Source organism: Myxocyprinus asiaticus, chromosome 24 (genome assembly GCF_019703515.2).
Source record: "Myxocyprinus asiaticus isolate MX2 ecotype Aquarium Trade chromosome 24, UBuf_Myxa_2, whole genome shotgun sequence".
NCBI classification, from domain to species: Eukaryota; Metazoa; Chordata; class Actinopteri; order Cypriniformes; family Catostomidae; genus Myxocyprinus; species Myxocyprinus asiaticus.
Genome location: NC_059367.1, coordinates 31,126,266 through 31,140,538, shown reverse-complemented (window position 1 = coordinate 31,140,538; position 14,273 = coordinate 31,126,266). Strand labels below are relative to the sequence as shown.

Here is a 14,273-nt window from a genome sequence, read left to right as displayed (position 1 = left end):
GGGGGCATTTCTCAGAAAATATTGATTTGTGCGATTAATTCGATTAAGTAATCGGTACATTACGTGAAAAATAAAAAGATAAGTAAAAATGTTAATCATTTGACGGCACTATTAATAATCACATTTCAAAAGAACTGATTATAAAAATGAAGTTAAATGAATTAAAATGTAATAATAAAAAACGTATGCGGGGAAAAAAATCAATAATGGATTGCTATATAAAAAACAACAACAAAAAACGCAGAAATAACGGTAACCATAGCAACTTTCTAACGCGTTCAGCCAATCAAAGGCCAGTGCTTTCTGCGTATGTTCTCCATAGTGACGCGCTACGCCATCTTGCATGCAGCGAGCCTCGAGCTCAATAGAGACGCAGTTTACGCTTCACCGTTACAATAACAAGTGAAATTAGGGAGAAATGAGCAGCCAGAGCTCCCGCAATGAAACGGCGACCGCCGCCGTTAACGGCTCCGATTCTACAGCTGCTGTTTCCCGAGAACGAAAAACCGGAGGCGGTGTTCTGAAAAGACTGAAATCGCGACGAAATCAAGTGGACCGGCGGCCTGTAACGGAGGAAGAGCTGCGGGCGTTGGGAAGAGAGATCACTCCGGATGAAGTTTTGGGACTCCGGGCGGTCACTCGCGGTAAGAGCTCGGAGACCGCACTGACACCTGATTTATCTTCAGATGCTCTGAATTCAAGATTTAATTTCAGTTACAGCATCCTTTAAATACTTGTGTTTATATAGTAACAGGGCCAATCCATGTCAGACATTTTATAATGAGTTTTCAGAGAGAACTTTGCCTTAATGTCTATATTAAAGATAGCAAATCAAGAATTGTGGGTTTCATTAGTTCAGTTTGATGTAGCCTGTCATGTCTCAGCAGTCTGAGAGCTTTCTAAATACACACAGTATGTGTGTAAATTCAGAGATTACTAGTCTATATTCCGCCCATACTATGTAATCTTTGAAATACATGATTTATTTTTCATCCACAGACTATTTGTGTAAACCAGAGGACAACATCTACAACATTGACTTCACACGTTTCAAGATCAGAGACCTGGAGTCTAGCACAGTGCTTTTTGAGATTGCCAAACCACCACACTGTGGTATGCTTCATTGGTTTGTGTTCAAATTAAAGGGATAGTTCACCCAAAAATGAAAATTCTCTCATCATTTACTCACCCTCATGATATACCAGATGTGTATGACTTACTTTCTTCTGCAGAAAATAAATTAAGATTTTTAAGAGAATATCTCAGCTCTGTTGGTCCATACAATGCAAGTGAATGGTGACCAGACCTCTGAAGGTCCAAAAATCACATAAGTCTGCAAAAAAGTAATCCATAAGACTCCAGTGGTTAAATTCATATCTTCAGAAGCAATATGATAGATGTGAGTGAGAAACAGATCAATATTTAAGTCATTTTTTGCTATAAATTCTCCTCCCTGTCCAGTAGGTGGCGATATGCATGAATAATGCAAATCGTCAAAAATAAAAGAAGTATGTGACAGTGGAGATTTATAATAAAAAAGGACTTAAATATTGATCTGTTTTTCACCCACACCTATCATTTAACTTCTGATGATATATAATTAACCACTGGAGTCATATGTATTACTTTTATTGCTGCTTTTATGTGCATTTTGGGCCTTTAAAGTTCTGGTCACCATTCACTTGCATTGTATGGACCTACAGAGCTGAAATATTATTCTAAAAATCTTCATTTGTGTTCTGCAGAAGAAAGAAAGTCATAAACATCTGGAATGGCATGAGGGTGAGTAAATGATGAGAGAATTTTCATTTTTGGGTGAACTATCTCTTTAATAATAAGTACTGTTACATATATTACTTTTGACATGATAGGTGGGTGATTCTCACAAAACCTGTTAACAAAATGTCCCGGTCCTATTTTACTCCAAATTCAAAAGAAACGGATAATAAATTATAGTATGCGTATAGAAAATGAAGCCTATTTTAGGGCCATTGAGATTTTTTTTTGTAACATTATTTTCATGAGAGCTGCACGCATTTTACCCCTCAGTTCTCATTATCGCAATGTGAAAAAATTATAGCCTATATTATTTAAGTTGTATAGAATTTATATTTCATAGTAGTACTCCCTTGCTACAGCCTTAAAGTGATAGTTCACCCAAAAGTGAAAATTCTCTTATCATTTACTCACCCTCATGCCATCCCAGATGTGTATGATTTCCTTTCTTCTGCTGAACACAAATTAAGATTTTTAGAAGAATATCTCAGCTCTGTTGGTCCATACAATGCAAGTGAATGGTGGCCAGAACTTTGAAGATCCAAAAAGCACATAAAGGCAGCATAAAAGTAATCAATATGACTCCATGGGTTAAATCTGTCTTTAGAAGTGATGATAGGTGTGGGTAAGAAACAGATTGATATTTAAGTCCTTTTTTACTATTAATTCTCCTCCCTGCTCAGTAGGTGGTGATATGCACAAAGAATGTGAATCACCAAAAACAAAAGAAGAAGAATGTGGGAGTGAGTGGAGATTTATAGTTAAAAAAAAAAAAAAAAGCACTTAAATATTGATCTGTTTCTCACCCACACCTATCATATCACTTCTGAAGATATGGATTCAACCACTGGAGTCGTATGAATTACTTTTATGCTGCCTTTATGTGCTTTTTTGAGCTTCAAATTTCTGGCCACCATTCACTTGCATTGTATGGACCAACAGAGCTGAAATATTCTTCTAAAAACCTTTATTTGTGTTCTACAGAAGAAAGAAAGTCATACACATCTGGAATGGCATGAGGGTGAGTAAATGATCAGAAAATTATAATTTTTTTGGTGAACTATCCCTTTTATAGGCTTGAATTAAATTTCTTTTTGTTAAGTATATATTATTATTATTATTATTATTATTATTATTATTATTATTATTAAATATGACCAGGATATTTTCTTCACAGGTTTCATGACAATCACCCAGGTGAAATTCAAGAGACACAACTAAAATTTCACCCAATTCAACCAAAAATTTAATAGTTCTTTGAGTAACATTTTATTTTTGAGTTTCACCCTTAGATTTAAAATACAACTTCAAATTAAGAGTTTAAGTAGGCAAATGTTTTTGAGTGTGTCCAAATAAAATTGTTTGTTCATTTACTCTTCCTAACAATGTTATTTTTAGATATTGATGAGGACGATGAGGAAAATGTTGACATAAGTGCTGGCCGTTTTGTTCGTTACCAATTCACGCCGGCATTCCTTAAGTTACGCACAGTAGGAGCCACGTAAGTCCCAGAACCTCTCAAATAAGGATGGTCTTATGGATTCAGCTGCTTTGTAAACAAACCTCAGAGTGTACAAAATTCAGTCATGTTGGAATAAATCTCACGCTTCTAAACAAAGGAGCTGTGTTGTGTCATCTGCTGCAAACACTTGAGCAATGTTATTAGCCAAATTCCACAGAAATCATGAATAAGTCATGATTTGGTTCAGTCATTCTTTCACTATGGCTGTAAACATGAGCAGACTTTGGTCTGTAAGTATAGTTGATAGTCAATTCAACAGACAGCATCATGAATCTCTTGTGTGTAGTTATAGACAAACTGAACTCAATGGGCTTGTATTGTATAGTTGAATCATTTTATGCAATGGTGTGTAGAGGATTATCTCACTCATCTCTTATCCTTTCACACTCTCTCAGTGTGGAGTTTACAGTTGGCGATCGGCCTGTAAACAACTTCAGAATGATTGAGAGACACTATTTTGAAGACCGCCTCTTGAAGAGCTTTGACTTTGACTTTGGCTTCTGTATCCCGAACAGTCGGAATACGTGTGAGCATATCTACGAGTTCCCTCAGCTCCCAGATGACCTCAGTAAGTGTTCTCAATTTTGACAAACTATACACTTTGCTAACCTAGTGTGTCATTTCTGCATCGCCAAGTGGAATTTCAAAAATAATCACTCTTTTCAAACAGATTCCAGAAATATTCCCCCGTCTTTAACTGGTTGTACAAAATGTATAGTCCTACTCGACTGTGTTGCTGTGTCAGGCTAGACCAGCTGCTCAAAATAGCAAAGGAATGTTCTGATAGCACCACAGAGCCATTGTTACACTTGTAGTAGAAATCAACCTACAAATTGTAGTAGACTGCATATTAAGCTAGAATATGTGAACTTTTAACATAAAAAAATTACTAGGACTGGGTATGGATACAGATTTATCAACACAATTTGATTCCAATTTTGATTCCATTCTGATTCATTTGGGTATATTTCAGTTATAATATCCATTTTGCTTACGTTTGAAAGCAGTTTGGTGATTCTTAAATAAACAGTAAAGTAAAGAGTCGGAAATAAAGTAAGAACAAAGAAACAAATTACAAGCAATAGAACAAATAAAAACAATAGAACAAAGATTAAGACAGCAGTGCTTTAAGTTTTCAACAGCATTATCAGTTATTCCAGTAAACATTCTGAAATGTAAAAATGTAGCCTAATGAAATGTAACATCAAACAACTTAAATTGCTGATCTTCAATGTATGATTTTTATACATTAATGCCTTTTATCCCTTTAATGCATACCTCGGGTCTTTGCTGACCCGTGACCTCATCCAACCCCCTGTACCTCATCTATTTTTTTTGGAGTCATGCCCACACTTCTTTAGTCTTCTGTCTGCCCCCCCCCCCCAAAAAAAAGTGGCATAATCTTAATTCTTTGGACCGCCTTTAGCTTTGATTACGCCACACATTCGTCGTGGCATTGTTTCGACAACCTTATGCAACATCACAACATTTATTTCCGTCCAGAGTTGCTTTAATTTTTGGCCAAGATCTTGTATTGATGATGGGAGAGTCAAACCACTCCGTAAAGTGTTCTCCAGCACATCCCAAAGACTTTCAATGGGGTTAAGGTCAGGACTCTGTGGTGGCCAATTCATGTGTGAAAATGATTCCTCATGCTCCCTGAACCACTCTTTCACAATTTGAGCCTGATGAATCTTGGCATTGTCGTCCTGGAATATGCTCGTGCTGTCAGGGAAGAAAAAAATCCATTGATGGGATAACCTGGTCATTCAGTACATTCAGGTATTCAGCTGACTTCATTTTATTGCCACATAACGTTGCTCAGCCTAGACCTGACCAATTGAAGCAACCCCAGATCATAACACTGCCTCCAGAGGCTTGTACAGTTGGCACTGTGCATGATGGGTGCATCGCTTCATGTGCTTCCCTTTTTACCCTGATGCGCCCATCTCTTTGGAATAGGGTAAATCTGGACTCATCAGACCGCATGACCTTTTTCCATTGCTCCACAGCCCAATCTTTATACTCCCTAGCTAATTGAAGTCATTTTTTCTGATTAGCCTCAATAACAAGTGGCTTTCTTGTGACCACACAGCTGTTTAGTCCCAATCCTGTAAGTTCTTGTCGCACTGTGCATGTGAAAATGCTGTTACTTTCATTATTTAACAAAGCCATGAGTCTACTGTCGATTTTTAATGATGTGACTTCACCGAGTGCTTTAGTGATCTCTGATCACTATCATTCAAGATTTTTTTCCGACCGCATTTCTTCCGCAAAGCTGACGGTTCACCACTATCCTTCCAGGTTTTAATAATGCGTTGGACAGTTCTTTACCCAATTCCAGTGATTTCAGCAATCTCCTTAGTTGTTTTCTTTGCTTGATGCAGGCCAATAATTTGCACCTTCTGAAACACAGTAACATCTTTTCCACAACCACGAGATACATCTCCCAACATGGTTGTTTAAGAAATGAGAAGCTACACACTGTATCAGTTAGCGTTAAAATAATTGTTGCCAGCTGAAACATATTAATCACTGCAATAATGATCCAATCATTGGCTCTCAAGTATCTGCTTATTTAAATCCAGACGGCAACTTTGTTTTTTTTTGTTTTTTTGGCCAGGCAGTGTATATTTCTTTGTTTAATATAAGACAATTGAGTACTACATTCATACGAATGACTACTATATCACGTTGATTTTCTGTGTGTGAATAATAGTGACATATAGTAGACATATTCATGTACGTGTACACACAAATATTATACATACAATTTCTTAGCTCAAGGTGTCGCTGATGTGTCAGTGATTGACATTGCTATTTGGCGAAAAGGCAACGTGGAAGTGAACTATAGTATGAGATGACTATTGTAATTTGGGTGTAGGCCTACTATTTATTATGTAAGTTGTGCCTTTGTTTAGACTCAAAAAGTGCCTGAGAAAATATATGTGTAGATTAAGTGTGGATTGTGTGTTTATGCGGAGGGGTGGGTAAAAATATAGATTTTCCGATGCATCGCGTTCTTCATTTGAATGATCTCGATATTGATTCTTAAATCCCAAGATCGAACTTTTAATCTATTCACAACCCTATTCTGCAGTGAAAGGAAAATTGCCCATATTAGCAACCAAATTTCATGCTATGCGACTAAAATGTATATATTTGGAAACTGGGTGGTAAATGTTTAGATTTCACTCACCAGTGATTGTGTAGTATAGTGGTGAAGTACTCAGCAGTGAGGTCCTTTTCCTGCGTGTTGAGAGTAAAAATTGTTTTGTGTATGTGTGTCCAAAGACGAGATCCACGCGACCCATTTGTCATTGAATAATGTCTCTTTTATGCTGCTTTCTTGTGCTATCGGAATTATCCTACTTCCCTCTTTTGAAGTGGTAATTACGAGTACGTCGCATTCAAGTGTCGGAAAGAACAGGAAACATGGACAACGCCAGGTTTGTTCATACATATTTCTAAGGAACATTTATTTTGACACCATAATACATATTACTCAGCTTTCTGGCGATAATGGAATTTTGGTCAAATACAAGCTTTAAATTATTAAAACCTGTCATTCACTACAGAAACCATACTCTTTTCCACCATGTTAAAAGTTTACGACTCCTCCCATCTCGGAAACTCGGGTATCAAAATTATCTCCGTTTCCCAGTCATAATTACGACTTGAGGGGTTGTTTGTGTGCAACTTCCGAGTGAGAAACTCATATTTATAATAATTCCGATAGCACATGAATGCACCATTAATCCCCTTTCGTTACTGTTAGTTGTTGATCAAATAAATAAACATTTAAATTTAATCATGCATGGCATAGATGAGATGAAGCCATTTCAGTCTCTCTCATTAACATGCGCTCATTTACAGATGCTCTACAGAAATGCCATCTTTCTTAAAGAGACAGTTTCAGTTTTTAGCAGGTGTTCAACAAATCAATGTAAACACTTGTAAATAGTACAAATGATCTAATTGAACAATAAACATGGAACAAAAAATTATATATATATATATATATCTATAGATAGATAGATAGATAGATAGATAGATAGATAGATAGATATCATATATATATATTCAGATTTATTGATTGAATACAAATATGACCAAAATGATGAAAAACTAATAAAATATAATTAGTAAAATTAATATTTTCATAATGTACCTAGTTAGAAGGTCCCTTGTATAATTAACAGCATTAGCTGGGAGAGAATTTCTTTCATATGTAAGCAAAAGAGACTATATAATTAATGGAAAATACCCATATGAATAGATATTTACCTTTAGTCATTTAGCAGACACTTTTATCCAAAGTGACTTACAAATAAGGAAAATGGTAAGCAATTTGTCGTACAAAGTTCAACAACATCTGCAGTGTTGTACTGCCAAGATTTCATGGTGGCTGGAGTAGTATAGGGAAATAGAATCGGAAAAATCTGTATCAATACCCAGCCCTAATTATGTGTAGCTCAATATGTGTTTGACAGTCAGTTGCATCTCATGAAATTTCAGTGTGAAAATAATGAATCCTATTCTAGATTCGCTGCATCACCTCTTTGATATATGAACAAATAAAACATCAAAATATATCAGAATATATTCTATTCTATTATTTTCTTAAAGTCTTGAGGATGTTTTGAAAATGTGACACTTTTTGGGTATTTTGTAGATCCATTTGTGATAGATATACGTGCCGGGTCGCTTAAGACCTGAGTTTGTAATAATGTTTGGCGAAACACCCATGCATTTAAGGGTTAAAGCAACCAAAGTTATCCAGCCAAGAGCAATGAGTGGTTTTCTCATTGTCTTGTTGTTGTTGTTGTTTTGTTTTTTTGTTGTTGTTTTTTTTATTGTTGTTTGGTTAATATTAACAACATACTAGACATACTTTAAAGTTTAGGTGCATATCCGCATTACAGCATCTCTGCCAGCACTCTCATAACACACATGCCAAATGCTGCATAATAAAACCCACCTTGATATAATGCCAAACTGCTTATTTTCCTTAACTGAAAAAGAAAATCTGGCACAAAAGAGTTACCAATTGCTCTGTTACAAGTCACTTATTGACCTGGCTTTGTCAGACATCCCACCTATCCCGTCAGCCTTGCATCGAATTTCAGTCCTCAGGTGCTCGGATAGAGGAGCCAGCATTACATGTCTGTGTCAAGCCACAATAAACCCAAGAACTTTTAAACAGATGTGTAACTGTGTGTGCTGTGGCATTTCTCTGTTTCCTGCAGTTCGATTGATGATTGAGCACCCATACGAGACCAGATCAGACAGCTTTTACTTTGTGGACAACAAACTCATCATGCACAACAAGGCAGACTACGCTTATAATGGAGGCCAGTAGTGCTGCGCCAGCAAGAAAACTGTGAATTGTTTGTTGGAGTGACCGTGGGGTTTTGCTTGGATAGTGTTTGTGTGGAATGCGAATGCAGGACCACCCCTCGCTACCAACAACACACGGTGTTGTCACCAGCATTACGATATGGCACCATCAACCCACCCAACTGGAAATGACCATCCCTCCATGAAGTTCCTGCATTACACAAACTGCATAAACTACTTGTGGGTTTGGCAAAAAGTGAAGCTGTTCTCTTGTTGTGAAATTGCCTTGTCATCCAGTTTTAGGTTGACAACAATGTAGGAGATTTTAACTACACTTGTAGAGTTTTGTTTTTTACTTTCTACACCTACCTACCCACCTTTTGTCATGATTTTGTGAGATTTAATAATCTCTAAAGAGATGTAACCCACCTGAATCTTGAATATTTGAGTGAGGTCTTTATAAAATGCACAAAAAAAACTACTGTTTCACTCCAAAATGTGCTAAAATTAAGCAATCCTGCCATTTATATCTTTGAATAAATACTGCCTCACTTTTTGTGATGGTTATTAGAGGAATGTTCTGGGTTCAATACAATTTGTAGCACCTTGAAAAATAATTTTGACATACATTATTTGTTAAAAAAAACAAAAAAGGACAATGTGGTTACAGTAAGTCGCTTACAGTGGACGTGAATGGGGCCAATCTATAAACGTGTAAATACACACAAAAGTATAGCCACAAGACGTAAACATTATTAATGTTAACATGCATTTAGTTAAATAAATCGCTTGCCAAGTCTACCTGCATCACGTCGTCATGGCAACAAAGTTAATATTGGAAATGTTAATACAGATAAGGTTAGTAAAAGATTTTATCACACTAAATGTTTATGTCTTGTGGTTATACTTTTGATACAGTGTGAATTTTAACATTTATGGGCTCACATACAGTACCACTGGGTTAATAGAACATGTGTCTTTGTCATGTATGAGGGCTTTTCATGTCACACTCAGCTGTCTGACTACTGTGCACACAGAAAACACTTTCCACTCACAGAGCAGGATGTGTCCTTGTGCACCTTTCAAGCTATTTAGCTTCTCTCAGAGCTTTGATGTTTACCTTTGAGCTAATTCAACCCAATGTTAAATGGGGGCTGTGATTTGCAAAGTGATAGGTGAACATGTCAGGAACATCTTGAGACACAAAAATATATAAAGCAACTGAGAACCCTAATTTTATGAACCCCTGGCCTTATCTTAAATAAATATAAAGTTCGATTAGATCACGATCAGATCATCCACATTTTGTTTTCTATTTTAAATGGGTTTACTCCATTTACAAACATGTCGGTTCGTAACTCTCAATCCATTTACAGACTGTCAGTTCTCAACTGGAAGGTGACTTGCTTACATTCTTAAGTGTCCTTAAGAAAAAGTGGGTGTAATAACAGTTTATTAAGTATTTGTGGTTGCATATCTGTCTTAATGCCTTACTCAATTGTTAAAGCAATGGGTTCTTAGATAGGTCCATGAACCATCTATGTTTAATGCCTTTTTTGACTTGCTTGAACCTCAAAGGAGTAAATTGCTAAACAGCTTTTAGTCCATAAATTAGATAAGATAAGCCTAAGAGTCATGATTAATTTTTCAGTTTAATGGCTTTGGCCCCATATTTCTGCAACTTCCATATTTCTTCTTAATATCCCCCTTTTTTAGTAGATTTAAATTATGTTTTAAGCCCTGAGTTACTGAAAGAGAGGTAATGAAGCATCTTTGGTCTTTTAAAATTGGTGACTGCTATTATAGCAATGGAATATGAACATTGATTGGTTGGTTTTATTAAAAACAGTTGCTTTATTCCGAATGCTTTAAATTGTTATTTGTTGTGCATTGTGTAAACTGGAATACATTTAATGTCTTTTTCCTTTAAATGTATTATACTGTGTAAAATAGGAATTCTGTCCCAAGTGGCACGGGGAATTTTGTTCAGAGAGACAAATAAAACATTTGATAAACGATCGGTTTTATTCAAAGCTTTTTCCTCCAAAGTAAAATACAATATCGTTAGAGTGTCACAATTTTTTTGTTGTTGTTGTTTTCACTCTCAGGACCAACATTTTGTTAGGTTTGTCAGTCTGGAAGCATCAACACAAAGTTTCGATTTCGCCTGATCGAAAGTTTGTGTCATTTAAAGCTCGGTCATATACGGTGTCTTACTGTTTGGTTTGCTGATACACAACTCTGTATGTGTTTCTCTTTTTATACTAACAGGTCTGATATTGTCTTCCCTTGTTGAAGATTTTAATGAGTTTGAAAGAACAGCGTAATTTCAATAGATGCACTGATTGAAAAGTTCTGTATTTTTTGTAATATGTCTATGATAATTTTGTAAAAATCCAAATAACTTTAAAGATCTTTATTGTAAAGGGTTTAAACAATGTTTTCCATGCTTGTTCAATGAACCATAAACAATTAATGAACATGCACCTGTGGAACGGTTATTAAGACACTAACAGCTTACAAACGGTAGGCAATTAAGGTCACAGTTATAAAAACTTAGGACACTAAAGAGACCTTTCTACTGACTCTGAACAACACTAAAAGAAAGATGCCCAGTGTCCCTGCTCATCTGCATGAATGTGCCTTAGGCATGCTGCATGGAGGCATGAGGACTGCAGATGTGGCCAGGGCAATAAACTGCAATGTCCGTACTGTGAGATACCTAAGACAGCGCTACAGGGAGACAGGAAGGACAGCTGATTGTCCTCGCAGTGGCAGACCACGTGTACCAACTCCTGCACGGGATCGGTACATCCGAATATCACACCTGCAGGACAGGTACAGGATGGCAACAACAGCTGTCCGAGTTACACCAGGAATGCACAATCCCTGGTGTGTAGAGTAGCCAAAAACTGTACTCAAGTTAATGTACAATTACTTTTAAAAAAATAATTAATCAAGTAGAAGTAAAAGTACTAACATAAATAATTACTTGAGTAAGAGTAAGAAAGTATCCAATTAAGAGTACTCAAGTAGTGAGTAACTCGTTAATTTCACAAATGACATAATAGATGTTTACTCCCCTATATTCCATTACATAATACACATTGAACATGTACTACAGAATTATTATTATTAATGGAAATTCTGTCATCATTCACCATGTTTTTCCAAACTCATATTACTTTTTTTCTTCCATGCAACACAATAAGGAGATATTAGACAGAATGTTTGCCTGAGTCACTATTTACTTTCAGTGAATGTGTTTTTTTCTCTCCATATTTTGAAAGTGAATGGTGACTGAGACTGTCAGTCCTTAACATTCTGTCTAACATATTTTGTGTTCCACATAATACAAAGCGTCACACTGGTTTGGAACAACATGAGGGTAGGGAAATGATTACAGAATATTAAATTATGGCTGAGCTATCACTTTAAAGGGATAGTTCACCCAAACATGAACATTCTCTCATCATTTACTCACCCTAATGCCATCCCAGATGTGTATGAGTTCCTTTCTTCTGCAGAACACAAATTAAGATATTTAAAAGAATATTTTAGCTCTGTAGGCCAAAATTTTGATGCTCCAAAAAGCACATAGGCAGCATAAAAGTAATCCATAAGACTCCAGTGGTTAAATCCATATCTTCAGAAGTGATATGATAGGTGTGGATGAGAAACAGATTAATATTTGTCATTTTTTGCTAGACAGCAGGGGCGATATGCAGAGAAGAATGTGAAAGTGATCTGTTTCTCATCCACACCTATCACAACCCTTCTGAAGATACTGATTTAACCACTGGAGTCTTATGGATTACTTTTATGCTGTCTTATTTGATTTTGTTTAGCTTTAAAATGTTGCCACCCATTCACTTTCAATATATGGACCTACAGAGCTGAGAAATTCTTCTAAAAATCTTCATTTGAGTTCAGCAGAAGAAAGAAAGTCATACATATCTGGGGTGGCATGAGGGTGAGTAAATGATGAGAGAATTTTCATTTTTGGGTGAACTATCCCTTTAAGGGCTCCTGTCAGATCTGAATGAATTCTTCAATAAGAAGAGAGGTTTGGAAACGTTTATTACAGTGAAAACGTGAAAATGTCCCACAGGGACATTATATATAATGCTGAAATATAAACCAAAGAAAGATCATGTTTTATTAATGCCTACTTTCACTATTTCATAGTTGTTTGTTCAGTGTAGTTACAGTTTTCAGTGTTGAAAGAATTTAGATCATTAGTTCTGTACACAGTACCGCCGCTCCCTAAACGCAGAGTACGCAGCCTACATAGGGCACCACACGCAGAAATGCTGTCTGTTCGCACTCCAGTTGTCAATCACACGTTCGGCAGAGCAAAAGGCATTTACACTTAACGTGGATGTTTACATGGATTTATACAGTTATTGCTTATGAGAAATGCAGATAAGAGATATTTAAACATGCATAGTTTCTGTTTTCATTACAGTTCAGTTATTTGTTACAGTAGATATATCCACTCATTTAAAAAAAAATGTCCTTGCTTTAGTTATGGTTTAGCTTATAAATCAATTAAAAGTTTTACACAAGTCTAAAACTCTGGCACATTCTATCCGTTTTGTTAAGCCATATAGCAAATTTTCAATTTACTGTACTTGCCTTTTTTATCGGCCTTCAGTTTAATTATTGGTTTGCAAAATTGTTTGCTCTTCAAAAAGCAAAATAAAGCATTTTCTAAAAACATGTTCTTGATTATTTATGAGTTGAAATACTACTTGAGCACTGAGCTAACACTGGTTCTCTTACAACGTAATCAGTTGTGGTTTTAATTAATGGAATCCTTATGTAAATAAATGAATCAATACAAACAGCTGTTTGAAAATACATATGTTTACAATTTGTTAAGATATGTATCTTTTCATTCATTATTCCTTGATCTTGCATTATCATGTTCATCTTTTCTAGCATGTGAACCTCGTTTTCTTACCTGTTTTTTATTTATTTATATATTTTTTTTAAATCTCGCCTTCAGTAAACGGGAAATGATGTTAAACTAAGATCTGACAAGATTTATTTATCTTTATAAAACAAATTAAAACAAGGCAAACCAGGGCCATACATTACGGAAACTCTGAACTGCACGGTGGGGAAAAAAAAGTGTCTCAGTTCCTTCCTGAGCCCAAGTCTTAAATTTCTCTCTTCCTAAAATTTTTATTTTTCTCTCTTCAAAAATTTGTTTTAACCCGCTACCGGGCGTGGGATACACCATTCGTAGAACACATCAACAGCGGCCGCCTAAACCTCAAGTTCAAGATTACCCAATAAAGTCGCAAATAACCCCTCCCAATTTACTCACGGCGTTTTCGCAATAACAGCCAGCCCACGTCCCGGCACGGCACGGCACGGCACGGCACGGCACGGCAGCTCCGGCAAAAAAAAAAAATTTGCAGTACCAAACCCCCCCCCCCCAACAACAGAAATCATTATACTTTTATAGCTTCACGCCCATACTGCTAATACAAAACAGGTGTGTGTAGCCTACTATTCTTCCCCCGTGGAACCCGGGGAGCGATACTATAGGTGATTCCTCACCCCTCACCAATTTGTTTGGGATCAGCATTTTACATCGGCGTAACTGTCTAGCTCATGTTTAGAC

The 14,273-nt window shown here is 36.3% G+C and overlaps 1 protein-coding gene across 1 annotated transcript; it reads left to right on the top strand.

Moving 5' to 3' along the window:
• Positions 1 to 337: 337 nt before the first annotated feature.
• Positions 338 to 10,654, top strand: LOC127415202 (protein unc-119 homolog B). The gene is made up of 5 exons (XM_051653843.1): positions 338 to 644; positions 1,000 to 1,113; positions 3,175 to 3,277; positions 3,694 to 3,866; positions 8,548 to 10,654. Exons 1-5 carry the CDS (start codon positions 419 to 421, stop codon positions 8,658 to 8,660), a joined length of 729 nt encoding a protein of 242 aa, XP_051509803.1. The 5' UTR covers positions 338 to 418; the 3' UTR covers positions 8,661 to 10,654.
• Positions 10,655 to 14,273: the final 3,619 nt, after the last annotated feature.